Source organism: Meleagris gallopavo, chromosome 13 (assembly GCF_905368555.1).
Source record: "Meleagris gallopavo chromosome 13, MGAL_WU_HG_1.1, whole genome shotgun sequence".
NCBI classification, from domain to species: domain Eukaryota; kingdom Metazoa; phylum Chordata; class Aves; order Galliformes; family Phasianidae; genus Meleagris; species Meleagris gallopavo.
In genome coordinates this window covers 672,778-695,148 of record NC_139416.1, presented here as the reverse complement: position 1 = coordinate 695,148, position 22,371 = coordinate 672,778, and the positions used below count along the sequence as shown (strand labels likewise).

The window sequence follows — 22,371 nt, the reverse complement described above, 5'->3', positions numbered from 1 at the left end:
CAGACCCCATTCCACAATCAAAGCAAAAACTTCATTTCTTGCTCAAAACCAACCCCACGCTACAGAAATCTTCAAAAACACCCCCAACTTCAAAGGTTCCCAAGAAAAGCTGAGAAATTGTATCCCCATAAGTTGCTCTGGACTACAGAAGAACTTCTAAAGACAACCACATTCTAGCAATCTGTCTTGCTCAGAAGACAACTTTCCTTCTCTCTGATCTACCTACAACCACTCAGCCATTTGCCCAGTAAGACCTAAGGTGGGGAGAAGCACAAGGCTTCAGATGAAATGATGCTCCTCCTAAAAGCTGCAAGCAAGAATTGCACAGCTATATTGAACCTCCAGCTTTCCAGTCGTAGAGAGAAGCAAGGAGAATTACAACCATATGTCACCACTTCAAGGGTCAAGACTTCTGTTACAAAAGATTCTTTTGGTTGATTTGTTGGAGGAAAAAAACCTAATTCCAGCAAGACAGGAATAGCTGGAATGGTTGTTTCCACACTTATACACACAGACTCCATATTACTGGAGCAGCAACAGGGGCACAAGAAGCCTTAAGGAAAAGTTGTGTCCACGAGTGTAACTCAGCCCCAGCCTCACTTCTCACATGTGACTGCAAGACCAGGAAGAGACACTGCCAGCTGTTGATGGGACACCAGAGGATGCTGAGAAGCAGCTCTAAGAATTATCCCTGCCAGACTATAGGCCTCCCCAGTGGGAAGGCAGCCAGCTGTCTGGCCCATAGTGGGGCTCCAGGCTTACAGAACAGATGGGGCACAAATGAATGTAGACCCTCCATAGCAGTGCTGCATCTGCCACCCACACATCCCCTTAGCAAAGCCCTGGTACCTTGTCAGCACGAGTTGCCTGTGTGGCCGCTGCTTTGGGCTTCTGCCCCACGTCGCTGAGGAAGCTGGCCCAAAGCGCGTCCTCTTTCTTTTTTTCTTCTTCTTCCCGGTCTCTTTCTGACTGCTTTAAGTCATCCTCCTCGTCTTCGTTTTCCTGAGCTTTTCCTTCCTCTTTCTCATCGACCTCGAGCACGAGGCCTCTCCTCTTCTTCCTGCAAGCAGACAGCAAGCAAACACGCAGAGCTGTGTGAGGCACAGGGCTGACAGGTGGACGTGGTGCATTACCCCAGCGCTCCCTCCCCCGACTCCCCGCCGCCGAGGGCTTCAGGCGCAGCACAGCTCAGGCCGGGGGCTCTCGGCCTCTTAAACCCCGACTAGAAGCACGAAGCGCGAGGAAACGGGCCGCTCCCTCAGGCGGGCTCCCTACCTGCGGGCGGCCCGCCGGGAGCTGCTCCTGCTGCGGGTGGGCCTCGGGCCGGCCGCCTCCTCCTCCTCCTCCCTCAGCAGCTCACTCTCGTCCTCCTCGCTGTACTCCGCACCTGCAAGCACAGCCGCTCAGCCCCGCGCCCTCCAGCCGGCCCCGGCCCCGGCCCCGCCGCATCCCCCCGCGCCGCCCCGCTCACCCGAAGGCACGTAGTCCTCGTCCTCCGCCGAGCTGTACCCGTCCCCCGCCTCCTCCTCGCAGCCCGACATACCGCCGCCTCCCGCACGCGCGGCCGCCACCGCCGCCAGAGCGTCGCCTCTGCCGGCACGGTGCGCCCCCTAGCGAGGAGGGCCGACGCCCGCGCCGTGAGCCGAGGGGGAAGCGACGACGAGAAGGCGGTGTGGCGGCTAGAGCGTCTCACCGCCGCCCACCCGCTTCCGCACCGCTTCCGCACCGCTCCCGGCATGCTTTGCGGCCGGCGGCCGTTCCCATGGCAGCTCGCTGCTGGTTGGCGAACGGAACCGCCCGTCGGCGAGCGACGCTCGCTATTGGTTGAAGCGGAAGGGGGGGCGGGCCGGCAGGCAGACGAGGGAATGGAGGGCGGCGAGGCGGGCGGCGGGGGTCTGCTGCAGCAGATCCTCAGCCTCCGCCTGGTGCCCCGCGTCGGTAACGGCACCACCTACTCCAGCCCGCTGTCCACCTTCCCAGGTACGGCCTCTCCGCCCCGAGCCCCGCCTGCCCTTCCCGGGACTCTCTCGGAGGGCTCTGGGCCCGGGCCGGCCCTGACCACCGCTCTCCCCGCAGAGATGTGGTACGGCGTGTTCCTGTGGGCCCTCGTCTCCTCGCTCTCATTCCACGTCCCCGCCGCCCTGCTCGCTCTCTTCACCCTCCGGCACCACAAGTACGGCAGGTTCATGTCTGTCAGCCTCCTGCTGATGGGCATCGTGGGACCCATCACCGCCGGCATCCTGACAAGTAGGGGGCGGCTGTGGGGTATTTGGGAGGGCAGCTCTGGGGAGCAGGGCAGCTCGGGGGGGGCTGAAGCGAGGCCCCGGCAGAGCTTTCCCAACTGTTGGCCCGGTGGGTACGCAGGCTGGATGGATGGGCTTTGTGGACTTCGGTTACAACATCCCAAGCGTTGCTGCAGGGTTGGGGCAGAATGGCTGGAAAGCTGCACAGAGGAGAAAACTTCTGGGGGTGTGAGCTGAAAGCTGCTGAGCTGAGCCAGCAGTGTGCCCAGGTGGGCATGGAGCTCAGCTACATCCTGGCTTGTGACAGCAGCAGAGCAGGTAGCAGGAGGGGATTGTCTCTGTATATGGCACTGCTGGTGGCACGTCTCAGTGCTGTGCTGAGCGCTGGGCCCCTCAGTGCAGGAAAGACATGGAGGCCCTGGAGTGTGTCCAGGAAAGGGAGTGAAACTGCGAGGGGTCTGAGCGCAGCGCTGTGGGAGTGAATGGGGTGGGTCAGTGTGGAGAAGAGGAGATCAGGGGAGAGCTCATGGCTCTGCAGCCCTGACGGGAGGCTGTGGGGAGGGGATGTCAGCCTCTGCTCCCAGGTAACAGCGATAGGGTGAGAGGTGGTCGTCTCAAGTTGTGCCAGATGAAGTTCAGGCTGGATATTAGGAACAGTTCGTTCTCCAAAGGAGTGATGAGGCATTGGTACAGCTGCCAGGGGAGGTGGTGTTCCTGGAGGTGTTCGAGAACCGTGGAGTATATGGCACTGAGAGATACGGTCAGGGAGCATGGTGAGGCTGGGGGAGGTTGGACTAGGTGATCTTAGTGTTTTTTCCCAACCTTAATAATACTGTGATCTGTGTTGTGATCTTTGTGTGTTGCTTCCAAGCTGAGGTTTCTCATGGGTCTGCCTCCACCCACTTATCTGCAGAGCATTCTCCCACAGAGCCCTGCATTCCCTCCAGTTAAATCCCTCCCTTTGTTCCTGTAGTGCAGCAGTACAGCTCTCATTGCCATCACACAGTAATATTTCTGCTTTTCCTCTTCTCTACAGGTGCAGCTATTGCTGGAGTTTACAGAGCCGCTGGGAAAAAAATGATTCCTTTTGAAGCCCTCATTTTTGGAGTGGGTCAGACGTTCTGTGTGGTGGTGGTTTCGTTCCTGCGGATTTTGGCCACTCTCTAGCTTTCCTTCAGATGCTGGTGATTGAAAATGGAAGCAAAGCATCTCCAGCATGCCTGGTGTCTGTGAAGCAGTAATGAGGGAGCACAACTTGGATGGCACCTTGGTGTGCATTTCCTCCCCACTACAAAGCTGCATGAAGGCTGCTTCTGCCTCAGGCCGGTGGCAGGGCTCCCTGACTGTGATAAGCAGGAGCCTGTCCTGAAGGGCTGCGTGCCACAGACATGATGGAGAACATGCTTTCTGTAACTTATCTTGCTCATATAGCAACCATAACATCCAGGTTCGTTCTCCTCCAGCACTGCTGAAGCTGTGTCACCAGCCCTAAGTGAGCGCTGGCGGCCAGGCTCTGGTGCTGGCTGCTTGCTGGCTACAGCACGCCACTAAATGGGGTTGCAGTCTGCTTCAGAAATTGAGATGAAAATCATTCATTTCGTTACGTTTTTGTAACGCTAAGTGCCAAGTGAAACTTTGTTTTCCTGGAGGATAGGAAGAGGGCTCTGGCAGAGACTTGCTGACCTCTTGTGGGTGACAAATTGTAGCAACAGAGTGACTGAACTGCTGGGGTGAGAACATGGCTGCAGGTGGTGTAATGTGTTCAGAGCTCACTTAAGTCTTTGACTTCTTCCCACTTTGCAGTGAACCCAAAGCTCTTTTAATGTGATTCTTTTTTTTTTCTTTTAATGAGAATCTTCCTTTATTGTTTTCTTTTCTGGCCCCATCTTCTTTATGCTGGGTCATGGTCATAGTGAGACTGGGGAGCAGCAAAAGAAAAAAAAAAAAAACATTTTAAATGGATGAAAGTGCAAAATTGTGGCTGAGAGCTGTGATTATGAGTGCTGAGGCATGGGAAATCATCAGTGTAAAAATGATTGTAGTCTTTATGAATTTCATTGCAGTGAAACTTCTGAAGCTATACCTCCTGCACAGGAGCTGCATCCTGCTGCTCACGCAGAACTCTGAGTGCATGAATGTGTGCATTTGCTTCGAAGGAGACCTGTGGTGTTGAACTCCTCGCTCTCCTTTCACTTGTTGAACGTAGGTCTGTGACTGAGCATCTTTGCAGGTACACAGACACCACAGCTGGCATGTGTAGAACTCAGCACTCTGCCTTGGTGACCCTGTGGGTGAGAACTGGTGGCTTTTTGGGGCATAGAGGCAATGTGTTGTGTTTTAAACACCCAGCCCATGGCACCTGAGAGATTCCCAGCTGTCAGCACTAAGCTGTGCAAAAATAACCCCAGGCCAACTCCTTCTGGCCATGCTACAGTTTCTCCTAATGCGTTGGTTTGGTTTAAATGATATTTAACTAATTCTGAGCTCTGCCCTGTCTTCCAGAGGTGTGCTGTGCGGTCAGGGCTTTGGGCTGGATGTTGGGGCCCACAGAGAAGCTGGCACTGAATGCTGAGGATTTTGCTGGGTGGCACAGCACGTCTATTGGCAGCTGACAGTCCTCTGGAGGAAGGCACCATCTGTGTCAACCTCCAGGCCATGCTTCCCATCTGTGCGGTGACAGAAATCCTTTGCTTTTCAGATCAGCTTACCTTTTGTAGCAAATTTTTGTAAGGCCACAAACACAATGGCCCCTGTGCTGAAACAGCCCCAGTCAAGGTCCTGTGCTGATCACGAAAGCAATTCTCTCACTTTGCTAAGATGTCTCATGAATGGTCCTTTGCCAGCAGATGGAGAGAGTTGTTTTTAAGGAGTTTTTAATGAAATTGCTCTAAAATGCAGCCCATTTTAATCCAGGGAATAAAACTTAGTTTTATTTTAGTTTAGTTTGAGTTTTAGTTTAATGTGAATCCTTTTCCTTAGGTGGGCAAGGTTCAAATTGTTAGTAAATGCCACTTTAAGACTGCCTGATGGGTGCTGAGCACGAGGCCTTCTGTGTGCCCTGTGCTTGTGGAGGACCAGCCTAGGAGAAGGTTGGGCCTCTGCATCTTTTCCCCCCTCCCCAAACCAAAGTCAGGAATAATGATCTGTTTAGATACAGGGTGTTCCCTTTATCTCCATCTGGAGTTAGGCAAGCAGAGGAATCCCTGAAGTTTTCAGCAGGTGTCTATTGGCTTTGCTGGAGCAGAAGGATTTAGGAAGGTTGGAATTCAGGAATGCTGAGAGCTGTTGCAGCAGGCTGGAAATAAACCCTGGGACTGGCTGGGAGAGGAGCAGTTCCTGCTGTACTGCAGTGTAACCTTGTCAAAAGCTGTAAATAACTTCCAAAAATGAAAATGCTAAGGTATCCAGGTGGGCAGGGCTGTGAGCCCCATCCAGACAGCCCTTCTGGCCTAAGAAAGTCACTACCTGAGCAGGTCTTGATTCGCCTCCTAGCTTCCTGTGTGCTGCTCTGCTTGGGTTTGTCCCTGACTTTGTGGCTCGTTAGCAAGTGCAGCTGTCATGAACAAATCTTTGTATGATAGAAAGCTGTGTACATTTTATTTTTCTACTGACACTTCTAATCCTGGTGGCGATGATCAGTAAATGCTGTGATGATTGAGGTGAATGGAGTAGCACGTTTCTCCTCTGGGGGGCAATGTGGGGCAACAAGGATGCCAGTGTGGGGCTTTTGGAAACCACGCTCACTTTTGCCATGTGTGGGGCAGGTTTTGCCTTCCTGGAGCCCCACAGCCTCCTTGCAGCCCCGTGGGCTGGTTCTTGGTGGGGGATTATGGCATTGCCCAAGGCTGTCCCCTGGGCACCCTGAGGATGGGGCACATTCAGCCTGGGAGCCCGTACCACACCTGCACAGCTCCAGCAAACCCAGCTGGCCGTACAGGCAGCACTGGCGCAGCACTGTATCTGTAATAACCTCCCAGGACCAAAATCAGCCAAACAAGCTTTTCTAACAGCACAGCAGCTGCGTGCTTTGGGCATTGCTGTGAACCCCACACATTTGGTACTGCCCCAGACCCCTTGAATTGCTGAAATGCAGACTGAAAAAAATCACGTGGCAGGGGTGCGGGAGGCTTTATTGGCAGTAAAAGGTCAGAACGTTCTCCTGGTTCCCTCTGATCAGGATGACCGGCGGTCTGAGGTCCTGCGAGAGCGTCTCAAGCCAGGCCATGTAGAGGGAGCTGGGGCAGCGCCCCTTCCTGCCGATGGGCAGCGTGCTGCGGCCATGAGATGGGGCTGTGTCAGGAAGCATCTCCTGGCACCAGCTCACGGATTTCTTCCTAAAAACAGGGAACCGCCGCGTCCTGCCCCTGGGGCCGGACCCCTTCCTTGATACCTTCCCCCTGGTTGCAGCTGTGCTGCCCCGTCCCACCAGCTGTGGGGTGTTCAGAGCCCGAAGGGACCATTCCTGCCCTGCAAGGAACAGGACTGGTGGTGCTGACACCTACATGGCGATGAGCGCCGCATCCCGCGAGTAATCCAGCAGAATCTCATTGAGCCTCACTTGTCGGAGCGACTGCGGAGCGGGTGGTGAAGGTTTAGGAGACCAAAACCACGCGTTCCTGACTTAAAAGCAGGAGGCTCCCAGCAGGCTGCCCCGGGGCTACCTTGGCTCTGTGTCTGTGCACCTCCTCATCGGAGATCTTCCAGGGACAGCCGTGCCGCAGCTCGTTCACCGCCGCCTCGTCCTTGAAGCCGTCGTTCAGCCTGAAGGGTGCGATCAGCTCTTCGAACCTCCTGATGCTGCAAGGCAAGGACACCGCGCTGGGACGGGCACGGCGTGCTCCCCGTCCTGCTGCGAGGGACTGGGAGTCGTGGGACTGAAAACAGGGATCTGTGCTGTGCGCAGAGCTGCGGCTCAGGCAGGACTGCGTGGGCAGGGGGTTTGTTTACTGCTCCGGCCGGGGCTGCTGGTTGATGTCAGGCAGGACGTGGACCTCGTGGAAGCCCAGGCGGAATTTGCTCAGCAGGGACACGATCCTGTCACAGAGAGAGGGACAGTTCCCAGAGCTCAGCGACCAGCTGCTGAGCCAGGGCACCCGTGCACGTTTTGCACTGCCACGTACGCCTTCCTCTCCTCATCCATCCTGTTGATCTGCCCGCCGACAAACACTCGGATCTTGCATTTTCCCCATCGCTTCTTGCGTCCGAGGAGGTAGGGGATAAGCAGTGTGAGCCCTGCAGGATGCAGCCACTTTTTAGTGCCCTCCCATCCTCCTGTGCTGTGGTGCTGCAGCACGAGGCAGGGCCTACCTCCATCATCAAAGAGCCAGTAAATGTCAATGGTTTTCTTGCCCTGCTGGCTCTGGAAGATGGTGCTCGCCTGCTGCTCGGGGTCTACTGTGAAGGGAAATGCAGGCATCAGCACGGCACCACCTTGCAGCACCACTGTTACAGTGGCAAACATAACCATGCTCCAAGCTGAACCCCCAACCCCTGCATCCATGGTGCCGCATGCACAAACCCAGCTCCCCAGAGTGGATCCCGAGGCTGCAGGAGGCTCTGGACATTCCTGATGAGCGCTGACCAATGCCTGTGCTGGGCACTGCTCTGCCACCAGTGCCGTTCCCATCAGGATGCTCTGCTGCCCCAAATGCAGGATTAGCTGTGGAGGGAAAGGAGCACGGACACGTCCTGCCCTGGTTTCAGGATACCAGTCCCCATCACAAGGATGGTCCTCAGCACTGCATGTCCACAGCACTTACTGTGGGCTTGTGGAACTCGGGAAACATTCAGCCCTTCCCGCAGCCGCAGCAGGCACACGCCGTGCTTGAAATCAAAGGCATCGCTGGAAGGAGGGAGGAGGCAGCTGACGGTGGTGTTCCCCCCCCAACCCCCCATGAGGTGGGGACAGCACAACAGCATGACGCCACTGCCTGGCTCAGAGAGGCACACGGAGCCGCCAGGTGCCGGCGCGGCGCGTACTGCAGGATGCCCACGTAATCCTCCAGGCTCTGTGGTGCAGCTGCCTGCCAGTCCCTCTTGTAGCCCAGCGCGACAATGTTGGGTCTCATCTTCCCCAGGCCGGCGGCCTTCAGGAAAAGCAATGAGAGCAACAGATTCCTGCTTGAGGCACTCGCCTGGCTGGCACCGTGTGCCCCAAGCAGGGGCTGCAATGGTCAGCTTGGCCCCACCTGCAGCAGCATCTGGACGCCGCTCCTCAGGTCTTCAGCGAGCACGTTGGTGTAGAAGGCCTTGATCTTCCTCTTGAGGAGCCACCTGGTGTGGCCATCCGATGCCTGCCGGGCCTCGGGCACCTTCTGCTTGCAGGGGCCCTGGGGGAGCAGGGAGGGGGCACGGCCCATTGGCCGGGTGGCCGCTGTCCCTGTCCCCATCCCAGTGCTCTGGGCACCAAAGAACTCCAGCTCCCCTTGCCCCAGCTATTGGCAGAACCTGGATTTAAGCACGGCATGCAGGGGGAGTTGCTGTTGCACCAAAAAATGGCAGATTTTGGTTTATCAGCCTCAACTCCACTGGTTTCCCAGTGACATGTGCTGGTGACAGTGACACTGGTGTTCTACCACCTGTGGACCACTGGTTACCCAAGATAGGGAACCAAAGGAGCACAATGTGGCCTGACTTCTTTCCTTCTTTGGGATTCCTGCAGGGTGCAGAATCCAGCTGCAGGGCGCCCTGTGGCCACACTCACAATCAGCACATTGCCGCAGATCATCAGGCTGAGGTTCTTGGTGAAGGTGCCCACGAAATCCACCAGCGCTGGGCGGAAGTTGGGCGGCCCGGTCAGGACCAGGCACTGCGGCCTGATGGGAAGGAGAGGACAGAATCTGACGGTGGCCTTGCCACGTGGCAGAGAGGACGTGGGGCTTGGGGTGCAGCTGCCCCACTCTGTGATTCACCAGCACTGAGGCCGTGGCCATGGGCACAATCCCATCTTGGCTTTGTGGGGGACCAGCTCTGTTCCCCTCCCTCCCAGCTCCAATCTGAGCTCCCTTGCCTGTAGTTCTTGATGTGCTCGTCCACCTCGCTGAGCCCTACCGAGTAGCTCAGCGCCAGGTTGTAGGAGCTGGCCTGCATGGAGGAGCCCCAGTTGACATCTGTGTGGAGGGGATGGATTGGCAATGAGCACAAACAACTCTGGGGGATGTGGGGCCCTCTCCAGAGCTGCCACGCACCTGGTTTCTTGTAGAGGACATAGCCCAGGAGGAAGACGACGATGCCGAGGGCGATGAGGGCCGCCCACCAGGTCAGCAGGAACATGATGACCACTGAGATTGCGGCACCAAAAAGCGCAGCCCACTTGCTGTAATACCGAAAGGAGGGTCGCCAGCCTGCACGCAAACACATACAGCGGCTGCCACCAGCTCCCCTCACCCCACAGCCAGGATGGGGCTGGGGTTGGGGCTGGCACCCACCTGGGGAGTTGGTGATGGAAGCATGGAAGCAGCTGAAGTTGATGAGCGCATAGGAGCAGAGGAAGAAGTTGGAGATGATGGGGGCGATGGCATTGAGCTCGGCTGCAGGAGGAGGACAGGGCAGAGCATCAGCGGTGCGCCGCGGCCAAGCCATCCAGGCACGGCTGGAGGCACCCACCGATGAGGATGAAGCCAATGGCGATCACGTAGGTGAGCATGTAGCCACGGATAGGCTCGCTGTTCTTCCCATAGCCCTTCCCAAAGAAGCCTATGAGAGGGTAGAGCTGGTCCTTGCAGAGGCACTGTGGGGAGAAAAGTGTGAGAGGTGTGGGGATGTTCTGTCCTGTCACCCGGGGACAGAGACAGGGAGAGGGACAGGGATCAGCGCTCACCTGGAAGACCTTGGGAGCCGAGACGAGGCAGGCCAGCGCTGAGGAGAGGGTGGCACCAAAGATCCCAGCTGTGATAAGGGGACCGAATCCCGACACCATGCTCATGCTCTGCCCAAAAACCCAGTGGTTAGGCTGCTCCGTGCCGCCAGCACATCACCCTGCAGCCTTACCACATCCCACTGCCCTCGGTGCCTCCATCAGCCTTATCAGGTAGTTACATTCAGCCACATCTGAAAACCCAAGCAGGAGCTCTCCACACACACTGCAGAGCCTGAATCCCCAGGCACACCTGATAGTAGTTGCTGAGGCCGTATCGGCAGCTCTGCCGCTGGGCGCAGTCAGTGAAGTTCCAGCCATAGCTGCAGCCCAGTCCCTCACAGCCCGGTGAGCCCACTGCCACGCTGTCATTCAGGCTGCCCGAGGCGTCCCGAAGCACGCAGGCACCTGCGGGGCACAGCTATGTGCATGCTTTGCTCCTGCATCACCTCCAAAGACAGAGGTGCTTCTCCTGCTGCCCACCACCCTGATTCATGGGGCCTCAGCCCGCTGCAATTACCTATCGTAGCTGACAGCACCAGGTAGGACACCGTGGTCCAGAAGATGGCCATCAAGGTGCCCTTGGGGATGGCCACGGCAGGGTCCTGTCCGAGGGGGTCGCAGGGAGATGCACAGCTGCTTTCCAGGGGCCCCCAGCGATGGTTTTGTGCCATCTGAATTTCACGGGCCCCCAGTTCCCCATCCTGAGAAGCAACAGCTCAGGAAGGGCTGGCAAAAACCTACCTTCAGGTCACCAGAGATATTGGCTCCGGCCAAGATACCGGTTGCCGATGGGAAGAAAATGGAGAACAAACCAAAGAAGGAGCCCTCAGGTCCGCGCCAGTCAGGCACGAAGTTCTGGGCAAAAATGTCAGCTGAGGAGGAAGCAGAGAAGCGTCCCCATCCACCTGGTGCTCCCACCACCTCTTCCAGCTCCAACACTGCAGCGCTGGATGGAGGCAAACCGCTGCCAGAACACAATCCCAGCTCTCATCGTCACTCCTAGTCATGGCCCCGTCCCGTGCTGAACCCACCTCTGTAGCTGAAGAAGCCCTTTGCTTGTTTCTCGGCACTGGCCGGGATCACCGTCCCCACCAGGTAGTTTATGAAGGACACCAAGATGACCAAAAAGAACAGGATCTGGGCCTGGGAGGGCAGAGAGGAGCAGGAGGCTTGGCTGGGCCGCAGGCCGGCTCGCTGCGGGAGGGTGCGCTACCTTCGCCTCCCACTCCATGCCAGCCAGCGAGATGCCCAGCAGCACGGTGACAGTGAGCACCCCGATGATGCGGATGTCGTTGGTGGGGTCCACGATTAGGGAGTTGTGCTCCTGGGGAAGGGGCACCGTCACCAACCAGGAAACAGAATTCCCTCAGCCAACCGCCGCCATGTCCGCGAGTCGGAGGAGCTGGCGGCTGATTATTGGCGGTGCGGCGTTAATGCAGGTATTGATAATGAGCTCTGCTTGGGCAGGAGGGTGCAGGTGGGCTTGGGGACAGGAGGTGCAGGGCCGCGTCCTCACCTGCAGCAGATCCCGCACTGTTTCAGCAAAGCCCACCGTGTGCATGGCCACGGCCACTGCATTGGCAAAGGCGAAGATGAGGCCGATGGAGCCGCCCAGCTCCGGTCCCAGACTCCTCGAAATGAGGAAGTAGGTGCCCCCTGTGGCACAGAAACCCCATGGAGAAGGTTTGGGTGCAGTCGCCCCAGGAGTGCTGCAAGGGACCTGGCAGGGAAGCGCTACCTGACTTCACTTTGCCGTTGGTAGAAATGGCAGAGATGGACAGGCCGGTGATGGTGGTCACGGTCACAGACATCAGGATGATGAGCCACGTCAGGGCTGCAAGAGAGGATGGATTGCACCCACCAGGCTGAGCACTGCTGGCAGCCCCCACGGCCTCCTCCCTATGGCCTGCTGCCGTCATCCCCCACAAGCACCCACCGATTCCTGCCTGGGCTGTGATCCAGGGCAGGCGCAGGTAGAGGATCACACCCCAGATGTTCAGCATGCAGCGGATCTGCAGGGCAACGGGAACATGGCCATGAGTGCGGGCAGGCGCCTCAGGACAGGCAGAGCCACGCTGGGTCTGCTGGCCTCCAGCTAACAACGGGGCATCAGGAAGGGACGGGGAACAGCTCCAGATGGACAGTTGTGAAAAACAGCATCATAGGCACTGGAAAGTACCTCTATGGTCATCCAGTCCAACTGTCAACCCATGAATGCTAAACCAAAGAATCACAGAACCTTTAAGGCTGGGAAAGACCTTTCAGACCTCCAAGTCCAACCCCACCCCACCGTGCCCACTGTCCACATCCCTCAGTGCCACATCCCCGCAGCCCTGGGACACCTCCAGGGATGGGAATGGGCAGCTGTGCCACTGCCCTGCTCTTTTGGAGCAGGAATTGTTCCCAAAATTCCATCTGAACTTCCCCTGGCACAACATAAGGCCATCGCCTCTCATCCCAACTGGGAGAAATGTAAAGATGCTATGATTGACCACTGGGACGCAGGGCACTCACCATCACACCCTTCACCCACCCGAAGCGGACAGGCTCTGGTGCAGGGGCACTGCTCGGCTCGCCAGCCCCCTCCTCGGTGTCGGGGAGGCCATTGCTGCGCTGGGGGTCAGGCAGTGGCACACGGAGGCGGCCGGGTTCAGGCTGTGGGACGGAGAGATGGGGCTGAGGGCAGAGCCACACCAGCGCAAGTGTGGCCAGCAGCCCCCGCACCGAGGCCTTACCTTGAGGATGGAGTGGAGGTCTGCCAGCGATGGTCTTCCCCGTCCGGCCTCACCCACCCCCCTGCTGTTGGCGTAGTGCTCGTAGGCGGGCACCACATCCACCGTGTTGTAGCCAAAGGTCCTGGTGCAGAGCGAGCTGCCCGAGAGCTGTGCGCCCTCACAGCCCGCCGCCTCCTCAGCACCCAGCAGTGTGCTGATGGTGAAGCGGCCGCTGCAGCGTGGCAGGGGCTCAGCGCATGGCAGCTCAGCCATGGTGGCTGCACGGGTCCCACTTTGTAGTGCTGGGGTCGGGATTTATACCCGACAGAACCAAGCACGGCCCCACAGCGCCTGGGGGTATCAGAGTGGCTGGAACCACCCCAAGCTGGTCAGGGGGAAAAAATAGCTGGAGGGGGTATCAAAACTGCTGTTATCAGCATCAGCGGCTGCCAGTGCCCGATCGCGGCACTGATAACGGATTTGAGATTAAGGCCCAAGGACAGAGCTACAGAGAAATGCGGCGGTTTTCCATAACAAATCTGGGTGGGAACTGAATGTTCCCAGGTGGGGGCTGGAGGTGAGCTCAGGGCTGTGCTCCTCTGCCCCTTCCCTGCGGCACTGCCCCAGCAAATCCTACAAACCACAGCTGCATCATTGCCAAAGGAGCTGAGCTGTGCCGGGAACTGAACCCAAAGGACAGGGGAACTGGAAGCCCTGGGGTGGAGAAGACCCCCGCCCCAAACAGGGGGATGGGTGGCTTTCACACAGGGCTCAATGTCACACATCCACTTAAATGTGCAACAGATAACATCATGGAAGACAGCTAACAGGGCAGGTAATAAAATTTGAGGGCAACACCACAGCCCATTGCAAATTCAGCCCGCTCACTTTGCGAGTTAATGGAAAATTTGGGTTGTCCAGCCACTGCCTCTGGTGGCCCTTTGCACTTGCACAAACATTTCAACCTGCTCTCTGAGGACTCGCCCTGCTCCCCATGCACTGTGTGCATGCACACACACCGTCCTCAGTCCCACCTCACCCATTCCTATGACACGGGCATCAGCTTCCACCAACACAAACAGCACCACACTGATGCCTCAAAGCCACAGCTTTATTTTAGAACCTCATTATCCCATCAGAAAACACCGACTTGTCCCACACAGCGTAAATCAGAGCCTCTCACAAATCAGAGGCCAGGCGCAGCAGCAAGATGCTCCGGGAGAGGCACGGAGGCTCCAGGAGGCGGGTGAAGGAAGTGGTATGATGCAACCCTGGTGTAGTGAAATAGCCGGATAGTAGGAAGCGCTTGCCGTCGGCCTGATTCACAACACCAGCTGCAGCAACAATACCCGGCCGTCCCGCGGCGTCGCAGGGGCTGCAGGCAGATGAGGAATGCTCCGTGCCTGTTGTGGCCATTAAACACATCAAACCAACCTTAATCCGGTACGTGGAGAACAGCTCAGTACTCCACAGGGAGACTCTGTTAAAGTCTGTCAAAGCAGAGACCCCTGCAGCCCTTAGGGAAGCTTTAACCACCCCATTTCCCTCCTCAGAGGGAGCCCAGCACCCTGGGCACTGCTGCCCAGAGTGGGACCGGGGCTGAGCACTGCAGGGCAGGACTGAGCCCTCACCTGCAGGGAAGAAACCTGCAAAGAGAAGAGAGATGGTTATCACCGCTCTCACCTTGCTGCACCCTGTCCCCCCATCCGACCTCCACCCCACAAGGACAGATGCCAGCACACAGACAGCTGTAGGCTTGCAGGCAAAGCGCTGTAATTCGCTGAAGCCTGGGGTTGTTGGGGACAGACAGCGCTGTGCTTGCTGGCACACATTCGGCTCCTGCAGAAGGAAATCAGCAAATGCTCCTAAATTCACCTTATACAAAGGGAGCAAAGTCACATCCTCATCAAACCGGGCTGGGAATCAGCAGCCACCAGCACTGTCCACCGTGAGGTGCCCAAACAGCTGCTCACACCAATGGACCCAAAGGAGCTGGAACCATCAGGGTGAAGAGAGCCCCCAGGAGCAGAGCAGCCTGCGCTCCCAGCCATCACACAGCACGGATGCATGGATGACAGCAGCTTGGGAGAGGGCACAAGGAAACTCTGCTCACAGTAATTGCACGTAGGAAATCGAGGTTGCTCTCCATGGCCCAACACTACAAAGGAAGCACTTCTCCTGTCAGAATGGGCAGTGGCAATGCCTTCCAATAGGCTGCTCTGAACAACGCATCAATTCATAACATCCCCAAAACCCTTCGGGCAGAGGACACAGAAAGCCAAGGTGGAGGCTGCCCGCTAACAAAGTCAGGGCAGGAGGGCACTGAGGTTACCAACCCTGGCAGCAGAACGCCTGGTGGTCAGACATAGGAGGGAGCAGGAGCAGGTTGTTCTTTCCAGAAGAACAAGTCCTTAAGCACAAAGCTGGAAGGCGTGGGGTGGGGAGAAACAGTGGCATCTGGAAGACCACGAGGTGCCATCTGCAGCAAAGCAGCGCAGGTGAGTCAGCAGCGAGCTCGGTGCGCGGGGGAGGAGAGCCAGGTGTCTGCAGCTGGGCTGGGATGTGGAGCTGGAGCATGGGAGGATGGTGTGCTGCAAGTCACTACCTGCACAGACATGAGAAGAAAGCACAGGGCAATCAGAAGCTAAATACTCCAATTACCCACAGTACCTCTGTCCATCCCTCAGCACCTCATATCTTGCACAGAGCCGTGCTGGGCCTTAACTTGCAGCATGGGTCCCAGGGCTTTGGGTTCCAGGGGCAGCACAGCACAGAGAGGTCTTCCTGGCCTTCAGAACAAAGCATGGAACACTTCAGCAGCTGCTCAGCCTGGAAGGGCCAGCAGGACTGGCATCACAGCCTTCCTCAAAGGTCATTAGGTGTAAGGCTGGAAATGAGCGTGCCAGTGAGCAGCACAGCAGGAGACAACGACAGCCTTTTCAGAATGGACCAAGTAGTGCTGCCCCTCCACTTGGGTCAGAGGCTGCCTGAGGACACACAGCCTGCCGGGAGAAAGGACACACTGCACTCCTGAGCCTGTCTGGCTTCAGGGCTCCCCACGTCACCATCCTCCAAGCTGCTTCAACCTTCACTGTGCTGCAGAAGTGCCCGGTGCCACATGCAGACCCCAGTGGAGCTGCCAGGACCCCCAGCAGCCCCCAGCTGCTCATACACGTCCTTGGGGTATGGCAAGTTGGCTCTTTGCTTCCCGTCCAAAAGTTCATCTAAATTCACACCACAATAGTTTTGGTAGAAAGGTAGTTAGGAAGTTGGTCAAACATCCCCTAGTGGAGGTTACACTTACAGCCATACTGAAAAAAGAAAAAAAAAAAAAAAAAAGAAATTAATTGTCTCTCACAATAATGCAGTGTGCAAAGGTTGGAATCGGCTCCCCTGCTTTGTTGCCTGCTGTGTGACCAGAAGCGCATGTGCTCTCATATCCCAGCAACACAAACCAAGTGAGGGCAGGACAGCAGTGCAGGGGGCCGCAGAACTGACTTTTCTCTATACTTACTCTCTGAGAATGATTTTCTAAATAGAAACTAATTTTTTAAAAAATGAACAAACACATAAAAACACAAAAGAACAGCGAAAATGAAAATATCAAAAAACAAATAGAAATCAAAGAAATTTATTTCCATCAACAAAAATACAGAATACAAAAGGGTACTGGTCCCAGCCCCAAACGCACTACCAACAGGCCCAGCTGCTGAGCCCTGAGCCAAAGCTTCTCTGCTAGTTCATAAGGACCTCCATCTGCACCAGTCTTGCATTCGTGTCTCCAGATGTTCTATAAGGGATCATTCCAGCAAATGTTATCAGTGCACGAGCTTGAGATCGCAGTTGCTGCAAGACAGAAAAATAAAGAAGTTCAATACCTAAAAATGCCACAGCCCAATGGAGGGGAGATAGGAATCCTTTTTCTTTGACTCTCATTTGTCTGATTAAGGGAGGATGAATATCTGGAGCTGCAAAGTGAGGCTGGCCCAATGGCTGAAAGCATCCAGCACAGGTTACAGAACCGAGTTACCAACCTAGGTAATGCAAACAGATTGCCTAATTCACAAGGCTGCTTAGAAATCACTCTTTAAGTTTCAGTGATGGTCAACATTTCTCTGCTGTGGTTTCCTCTGCTCACAGAGGTCATGTCGCCCACCTCCACCCTGCTCCTTTCCAGAGGACATCAAAACAAGTGGTAGATGAAGACAGCACAGCAAGTTGCCTGGTTCCCCATTAAATATTAGGAGACAAAATCTCTAACTGTGACTGACAGGTCTTGAGAGCAGTGTGAATTACAGTTCTCTTTGCCTTTACCGTAGCAATGATATTGGAGCCAATCTATTTTAAAAATCAAAGCACCATGATGAGTTGCAAGCAGCAGCACTTGGGGAAGAAAGAACGGAGGTTTGCAGAGGTTAAGAGCGGCCTGGAGGTCTCAGTGTTCTATTGGCTGTAATTAGTTAATGAATGTGAAAGTCACTTGTGATTTAAAATCACTACAAATAAATGAATTCCATTCCTTTCATGACCTAATTCTGCCACCCAGACAATGCCCTTGGGCTGCCCTGGAGAGCTGCTCACCCAATGGGGTCAGGGTGTGGGGCACACAGCGCTGCTATCGTGCCCTGGGCGCCAGCACTGCAGCCTGGGTTGTTGCTACCTCTACCTGAGATCTGACAACACACATCAGGCCAAGAGGGACAGTGCTTTGCCCTCTCATTCCCAAAGCCAATTAGTGCGTGTGTGTAAATATATACATCATCAAAAGACTCAAAACACAGCCTAGGTAATTTCTCTGTGAAATAAAGAAAATGCATACAAACCCAGCTTTGACTCCAAACCCAACAGTTTCTAAGTACAGCACATTTCATCCTTGAGATGGAATAGGAAATGTTTTCGCAGGGGGGCTCTGGAGATGCCGTTCCTCTCCACATTCGAAGTGCCCTCAGTTCTTCCCACCTCCAAAACTCCAAAGCCGTTTTCCAGGCAAGGGAACGGGGCCAACCTGGACTCCTTGCTCTCAATTGTTAGAGGGAATTCCACAGGGTAAGAAACCAAGGGAACATGTTTTGCTTCCTACCCTACCTACTGTGTTCCCTTCTGGCATGACAATCACACCTCTGAGCACAGGACGCCAGGCTGGATGTGGCTCTGGGCAGCTGCTCTGATGGCTGGCGACCCTGCGCATAGCAGGGGGTTGAAACCAGATGATCTTTATGGTCTTTTTCAACCGAGGCCATTCTGTGATTCTGTGATTCACAGAGGCAGCTGGCCTGTGTCCCCCGGAGTAAAGCAAAGCTCCACAAGATGAACCCTGTGCCCTCTGCTCTCCCGTGCCCCACGGCTGGGAGGTCCCACCAGCAGCACTGAGAAATGCTGCTTTCATTCATATTGGAATGTAGGGATGAAAGGCACTTCTGCAGATGACAAGCCTGGAATGTAGCTGGATGAGGGCCTGGTCTCATCATCAAGCAGGAGCTGAGATATATTTCCTCACCTGTAAGCCAGGTTGAGTGCTTCAGCCTTGGTTTTCAAGCACGTGTGGCAGCTCTAAGGTGGTAAGAACTACAAGACCAGAACCCATAACAGCTACACTGAGCACACTTCTGCTTAGCAGAGTGCTGACAAACCTGTCTGCGTCCCGTAAGCAATGTTATAAAAGATCTCTTTTTGTGCCTCCCATCAGCAGGTGGGGGAAATGCTTCAGCACCAAGTGTGGCAGTTAAGTCAAACCCACCTTGGTCAGCCATTTAAACCAGGCAGTCAGACCAAGCACCACAGTGCCCAAAAGCTGTCTGGCTCTGCCCATGTCACTATGGAAGCCAGCCAAGCAGAGGAATGAAGTGCCTTTCCCAAGAAATAACTTTTGCATGAAGAAGAGGCAACAAATGAAAGAGGTGGAAATTAGGTTTTTGACAATAGCCCAGCTGTTAAGGCAACAACATCAACCATCCTAGAAACACTGCACTGCTCACATCTGCTAACAATTGGAGAGCCCTCTAGGAATGTGACTGCTTATTTCTTCTGGCCAGGAGGTGGGGGTATATTGTAACATATTTTCAAGACATTTAGAACAATGCCCTTTCTTTCTACGTAGGTGAAGTTACAAGAGACTTGTCTCAGGACGAGTAACTGAAAAAGCCCTCTGTTTGAGAGCAAAGACTGGCACAGACACCCAGTCAAAGCCCAATCCTTTGAAAGATAGGGAAAAAGGAACTGGGAAAACTTGCTGGACAGTGAGGGTTACGAATCATCTTACCGAATCTCTGTCCTCTATCACCCGCTGGGGCCTGGCAGGAGTGGCAGGACTTGTGCCTTTCATCCGCTTGTACTGGGTGAATAAAATATTCATGGTTGCAAGCAGTACCTCAGATAGATTGTGCCTGATCTGCACAAAGGAGGGAAAAAGAAAAGATGTGTTGCAAAAAAAAAGCAAGTTGACAGAATCGTTAGCTTTGCTCACTGACATCAGGAAACCAAGAGAGCAATGACTGATACCCGCCCCAGTAGTGGCCACGTATGAATGGCTACCCCTGCCATGAGAGCACGGTCTTGGGACACACGCAGAACAGCTACATCTTCATTTTTGAAGCAAAAGTGCATATGGAACCTGAAGCAGCACATACACACAAAACATCCCAGAAGACCTAAATATAAACAAATGTCGTCTAAAAGAAGGGCTGCCTTCCAGTAAAAACAGTCCACAAGCAGCAATGGGCTTCCACTCAGGTGGTAAAAGAGCACTCAGAACAGTACAGGTGAAAGGATTTGTTTTCTGGTAAATAATCAAGGAAACAATGTTGAGAAAAGAGAAAAAAAACACGATGCCATCAGCAGTCCTAAGAAGATAATTCCCAAGGTCTCCAGAGCAGCACACTGTACAGCCAAAGGACTGCAGCCTCCAGAAAGTACGTCTTGCTCACAGTCACCAGTACTGCACTCATTGCTACACACAGGCACACCAAAAGAGCTGACAGCAAGCCTTTACTTCGCACAGTTGCTCTCTTAGGCTGCTGCTGATCTGCCTGACACTCTCCAATTCATTTCCCAGATGAGAGCAGCTTGTAGCAGAGCTTCTCTCAATTTAGCGTGATGCACGATAGATCAGATTTGGAGAGCAGAGGCAGTCATCAGCATTAGAACCCGGGTGCTGTACTACAGAGGTGAATCTAACTCAGCAAGTTCAGAACAAGTCAGATCTGCAGGCTCCTTCTGCAAAGTGGAGATAAGATTTCTGAGCATGAATCTAGTGCTCCAAAGAGCAGCATTACGAGGAAAGAGCTGCAAGCCAAGAGTCTACTTGCATGGATGCAAAATAATCCCATCCTACTTCCCTATAAAGAATAAGAATTATGAGATTATGAGGTTTTAAGATACTTTCAACAAGGGAAAAGCGTTCTGGGAGCTGAAAAAACAAGAGGCATTACTTACTTCATCACTGAAATTCCTGAAGGCAGCAACTCTCTCCTCCACACAATCCTGGCTAAGAGGTACAAGCTTCAGGCGCTCAATGATCTTCAAAAGGAAAAGCACAAATCAGGGCAGATAATCAATGCTCTATACACTATATACTATTAAAGTACCCTTTTGAAGTGTTAACGAAACGCTCCCATTTCCATTTGAGAGGAATCATTTCATTGTTACTTATTGGTTTATCTTTGCACTTGGCTCAGTGGGAGAAATCACTGGTTCAAGGACTACAAAATACCTCCAGAAAGATCTCCCTGATTGTTAAACAACAAGAAATACACTTTTAAATTCCTACAGCACTGCAGTACCCTCTAACTCATTAAATGTAAGTTTTTATTTTAAGTGACGTTATGAGACATCCTGGGCTTTCAAGGGCATTAGTAGGGCTGCACTTCAAACAGAACTCTTTAAACTTACATCAAAGGCCCTGTCAATGTGACCGGCGTGATACTCATCAAAAAACGTGATTAAATCTAGCAGAAGGTAGAACGTGGAGTCAATGGATTTCTTTGCACTTATCCCCTGAGCTTTGTACCTGAAAGAAATTATTTTACAGTTTTATTGAGCCAAGTGGCAACCACGTAGAAGCATGCACTGGCAATTCTTGGAAGCAGAGACATCAAGCACAAGGACAGAAGGCATCTAACAAAGGACAGCTTTAGCTTTCCTTAACCAAGAGGCACAATTTTACAGGTTTAGCTTTTCTTAAAAATCATTTTATACACTCTTAAATTTCCATCAAATCCTGAATTTGCTTCCTTTTAAACACTTACACTTTTTATATTCATGCAGAAAACTGTGACACAGACTGGAGGCAAATGCAGGACAAGCCTGTCTAACACAGTGTTTTACAGCAAACAGCTCCCCAGCACAACTGCCTGCTCCAGGCAAGAAGTTAAGGAACAGACTGAATGCTGTGTCCTCTCCCTAGTTTACACTTGCCAGAAGGTGACTTAAAGCTCAAATTCAGACCACAGGTTTGATTTTCCCTCACGTCAGCTGGGATTGAGGCTCTCACTAAGTCAACGTGGCAGCAATCTCTCTGTTTCCAGCCTCCCTCAATGAAGGACCAGCTGAAGGAGGGACTGGCAAATGTCACCTGTCAGAAAAAGAAAAGCACGGGCCTCTGATGGAAATCAATACCTTCTCTCATATCCACCTGCCCAGCCTGGGAACTGCAAGCTTGCCTGCTTTATTTTTATTCATCAGAACATTTCAGGAAATGCAGCAAGACATTTCTCCCAGGTACCCAGATTTTGTCCTAGTAAAATACGAGAATTGTCCATGGCAATCACTGTGACAAGAGGCATCAAAAGAAGATGATTAAATAAGTCCCAAAGCTATTTTGCAATTTCTACCTTTCAGAGCAGCTCATTATTCCTACCTTGTGGCTGCTAATGAATCTTGAGCGCTGCCATCTCTCAGGCATGTGCCCCAATTAACACACTGACACTGCAGATGATATTCCTTTTGGTCTTTTGCACCTCTTTCTTTTTTAAGCACCTCGCTGCACGACCCAAGTGCAGCTTGTGGAAACATAACCCATTTTATTCGGTGCTCCTTAATAGACTGCCTCCCAGCTGGTAATCGTGCAAATCTCCTGATCCACCTACAGGAGGAAGCTTCTTGCCACATCTACCTAGCCTGCCACTGCAAAAAACCTTTCTGGCTTCAGCACTTCAAGCACTGACCTTTTTTTTTTTTTTGTCTTCCAAGATCAGGCTGGATGGCCTCCTGAGCAGCCTGACCTGGTGGGTGGCACCTAACCCGTGGCACAGAAGTAGAACTGAATGATCTTCAAGTCCCTTGCCAAGGTCCTCAGCCATCCTATGATTCTATGATTCCTGAATACACTGCTGCAGATTCAACAGTCCAGCAGCAGAAACAAAACCAGATGCTAACACTTGCTGAGCTGACGGAGCTGTCAGCTGACCCAGGTCAGGTCCTGCCCCATATCTTACCTCTCAGCAATGGAATGGGCCATGTTCTTCAGCCGCTCCTTGTTGGATTGGGGAGTGCTGATCTGGGGCACAACGGGACTGAGGAGTTTGTTCATCAGCTCCAAGACTTTGTCAGGGTTCTGTTG

At 53.9% G+C, this 22,371-nt stretch overlaps 4 protein-coding genes across 9 annotated transcripts in view; 1 reads left to right on the top strand and 3 right to left on the bottom strand.

Annotated features, from left to right (window-relative positions):
* The window catches only part of CFDP1 (chromatin remodeling protein CFDP1), a 49,214-nt gene extending 47,565 nt beyond the window's left edge, over window positions 1-1,649 (bottom strand). Inside the window, exons 1-3 of one of the 2 annotated variants that reach the window (XM_085234612.1) lie at window positions 1,472-1,649; window positions 1,276-1,387; window positions 850-1,060 (exon numbers count right to left, since the gene is read on the bottom strand). In XM_085234612.1, coding sequence (XP_085090738.1) covers window positions 850-1,060; window positions 1,276-1,387; window positions 1,472-1,541 — 393 coding nt within the window. In that variant the 5' untranslated portion in view covers window positions 1,542-1,649. The remainder of the gene's footprint in view (window positions 1-849; window positions 1,061-1,275; window positions 1,388-1,471) is intronic. The other variant, XM_085234613.1, reaches the window with a different exon arrangement.
* A 169-nt stretch (window positions 1,650-1,818) lies between these two features.
* Window positions 1,819-5,907, top strand: TMEM170A (transmembrane protein 170A). Its single transcript, XM_010717919.4, has 3 exons — window positions 1,819-1,980; window positions 2,077-2,247; window positions 3,280-5,907. Exons 1-3 carry the CDS (start codon window positions 1,866-1,868, stop codon window positions 3,408-3,410), a joined length of 417 nt encoding a protein of 138 aa, XP_010716221.3. The 5' UTR covers window positions 1,819-1,865; the 3' UTR covers window positions 3,411-5,907.
* A 447-nt stretch (window positions 5,908-6,354) lies between these two features.
* Window positions 6,355-16,297, bottom strand: SLC12A3 (solute carrier family 12 member 3). Its single transcript, XM_085235189.1, has 26 exons — window positions 12,837-16,297; window positions 12,616-12,756; window positions 12,038-12,113; window positions 11,840-11,935; window positions 11,618-11,757; window positions 11,315-11,425; window positions 11,133-11,244; window positions 10,843-10,973; window positions 10,619-10,703; window positions 10,352-10,506; window positions 10,063-10,170; window positions 9,849-9,972; window positions 9,671-9,772; window positions 9,431-9,586; window positions 9,253-9,352; window positions 8,947-9,058; window positions 8,432-8,572; window positions 8,223-8,329; window positions 8,003-8,085; window positions 7,825-7,902; window positions 7,551-7,637; window positions 7,364-7,475; window positions 7,191-7,277; window positions 6,905-7,040; window positions 6,746-6,813; window positions 6,355-6,514 (listed from the first exon to the last, which is right to left on the bottom strand). Exons 1-26 carry the CDS (start codon window positions 13,086-13,088, stop codon window positions 6,373-6,375), a joined length of 3,042 nt encoding a protein of 1,013 aa, XP_085091315.1. The 5' UTR covers window positions 13,089-16,297; the 3' UTR covers window positions 6,355-6,372.
* Window positions 16,298-16,430: 133 nt separating this feature from the next.
* NUP93 (nucleoporin 93) overlaps window positions 16,431-22,371 on the bottom strand; it is a 70,388-nt gene continuing 64,447 nt past the window's right edge. For all 5 annotated transcript variants that reach the window (XM_085235183.1, XM_085235184.1, XM_085235185.1 and 2 more), the window contains 5 exons: window positions 22,247-22,365; window positions 20,703-20,820; window positions 20,247-20,330; window positions 19,075-19,203; window positions 16,431-16,661 (listed from right to left, as the gene is read on the bottom strand). In XM_085235183.1, the coding sequence (XP_085091309.1) occupies window positions 16,551-16,661; window positions 19,075-19,203; window positions 20,247-20,330; window positions 20,703-20,820; window positions 22,247-22,365 (561 nt within the window). In that variant the 3' untranslated portion in view covers window positions 16,431-16,550. The remainder of the gene's footprint in view (window positions 16,662-19,074; window positions 19,204-20,246; window positions 20,331-20,702; window positions 20,821-22,246; window positions 22,366-22,371) is intronic.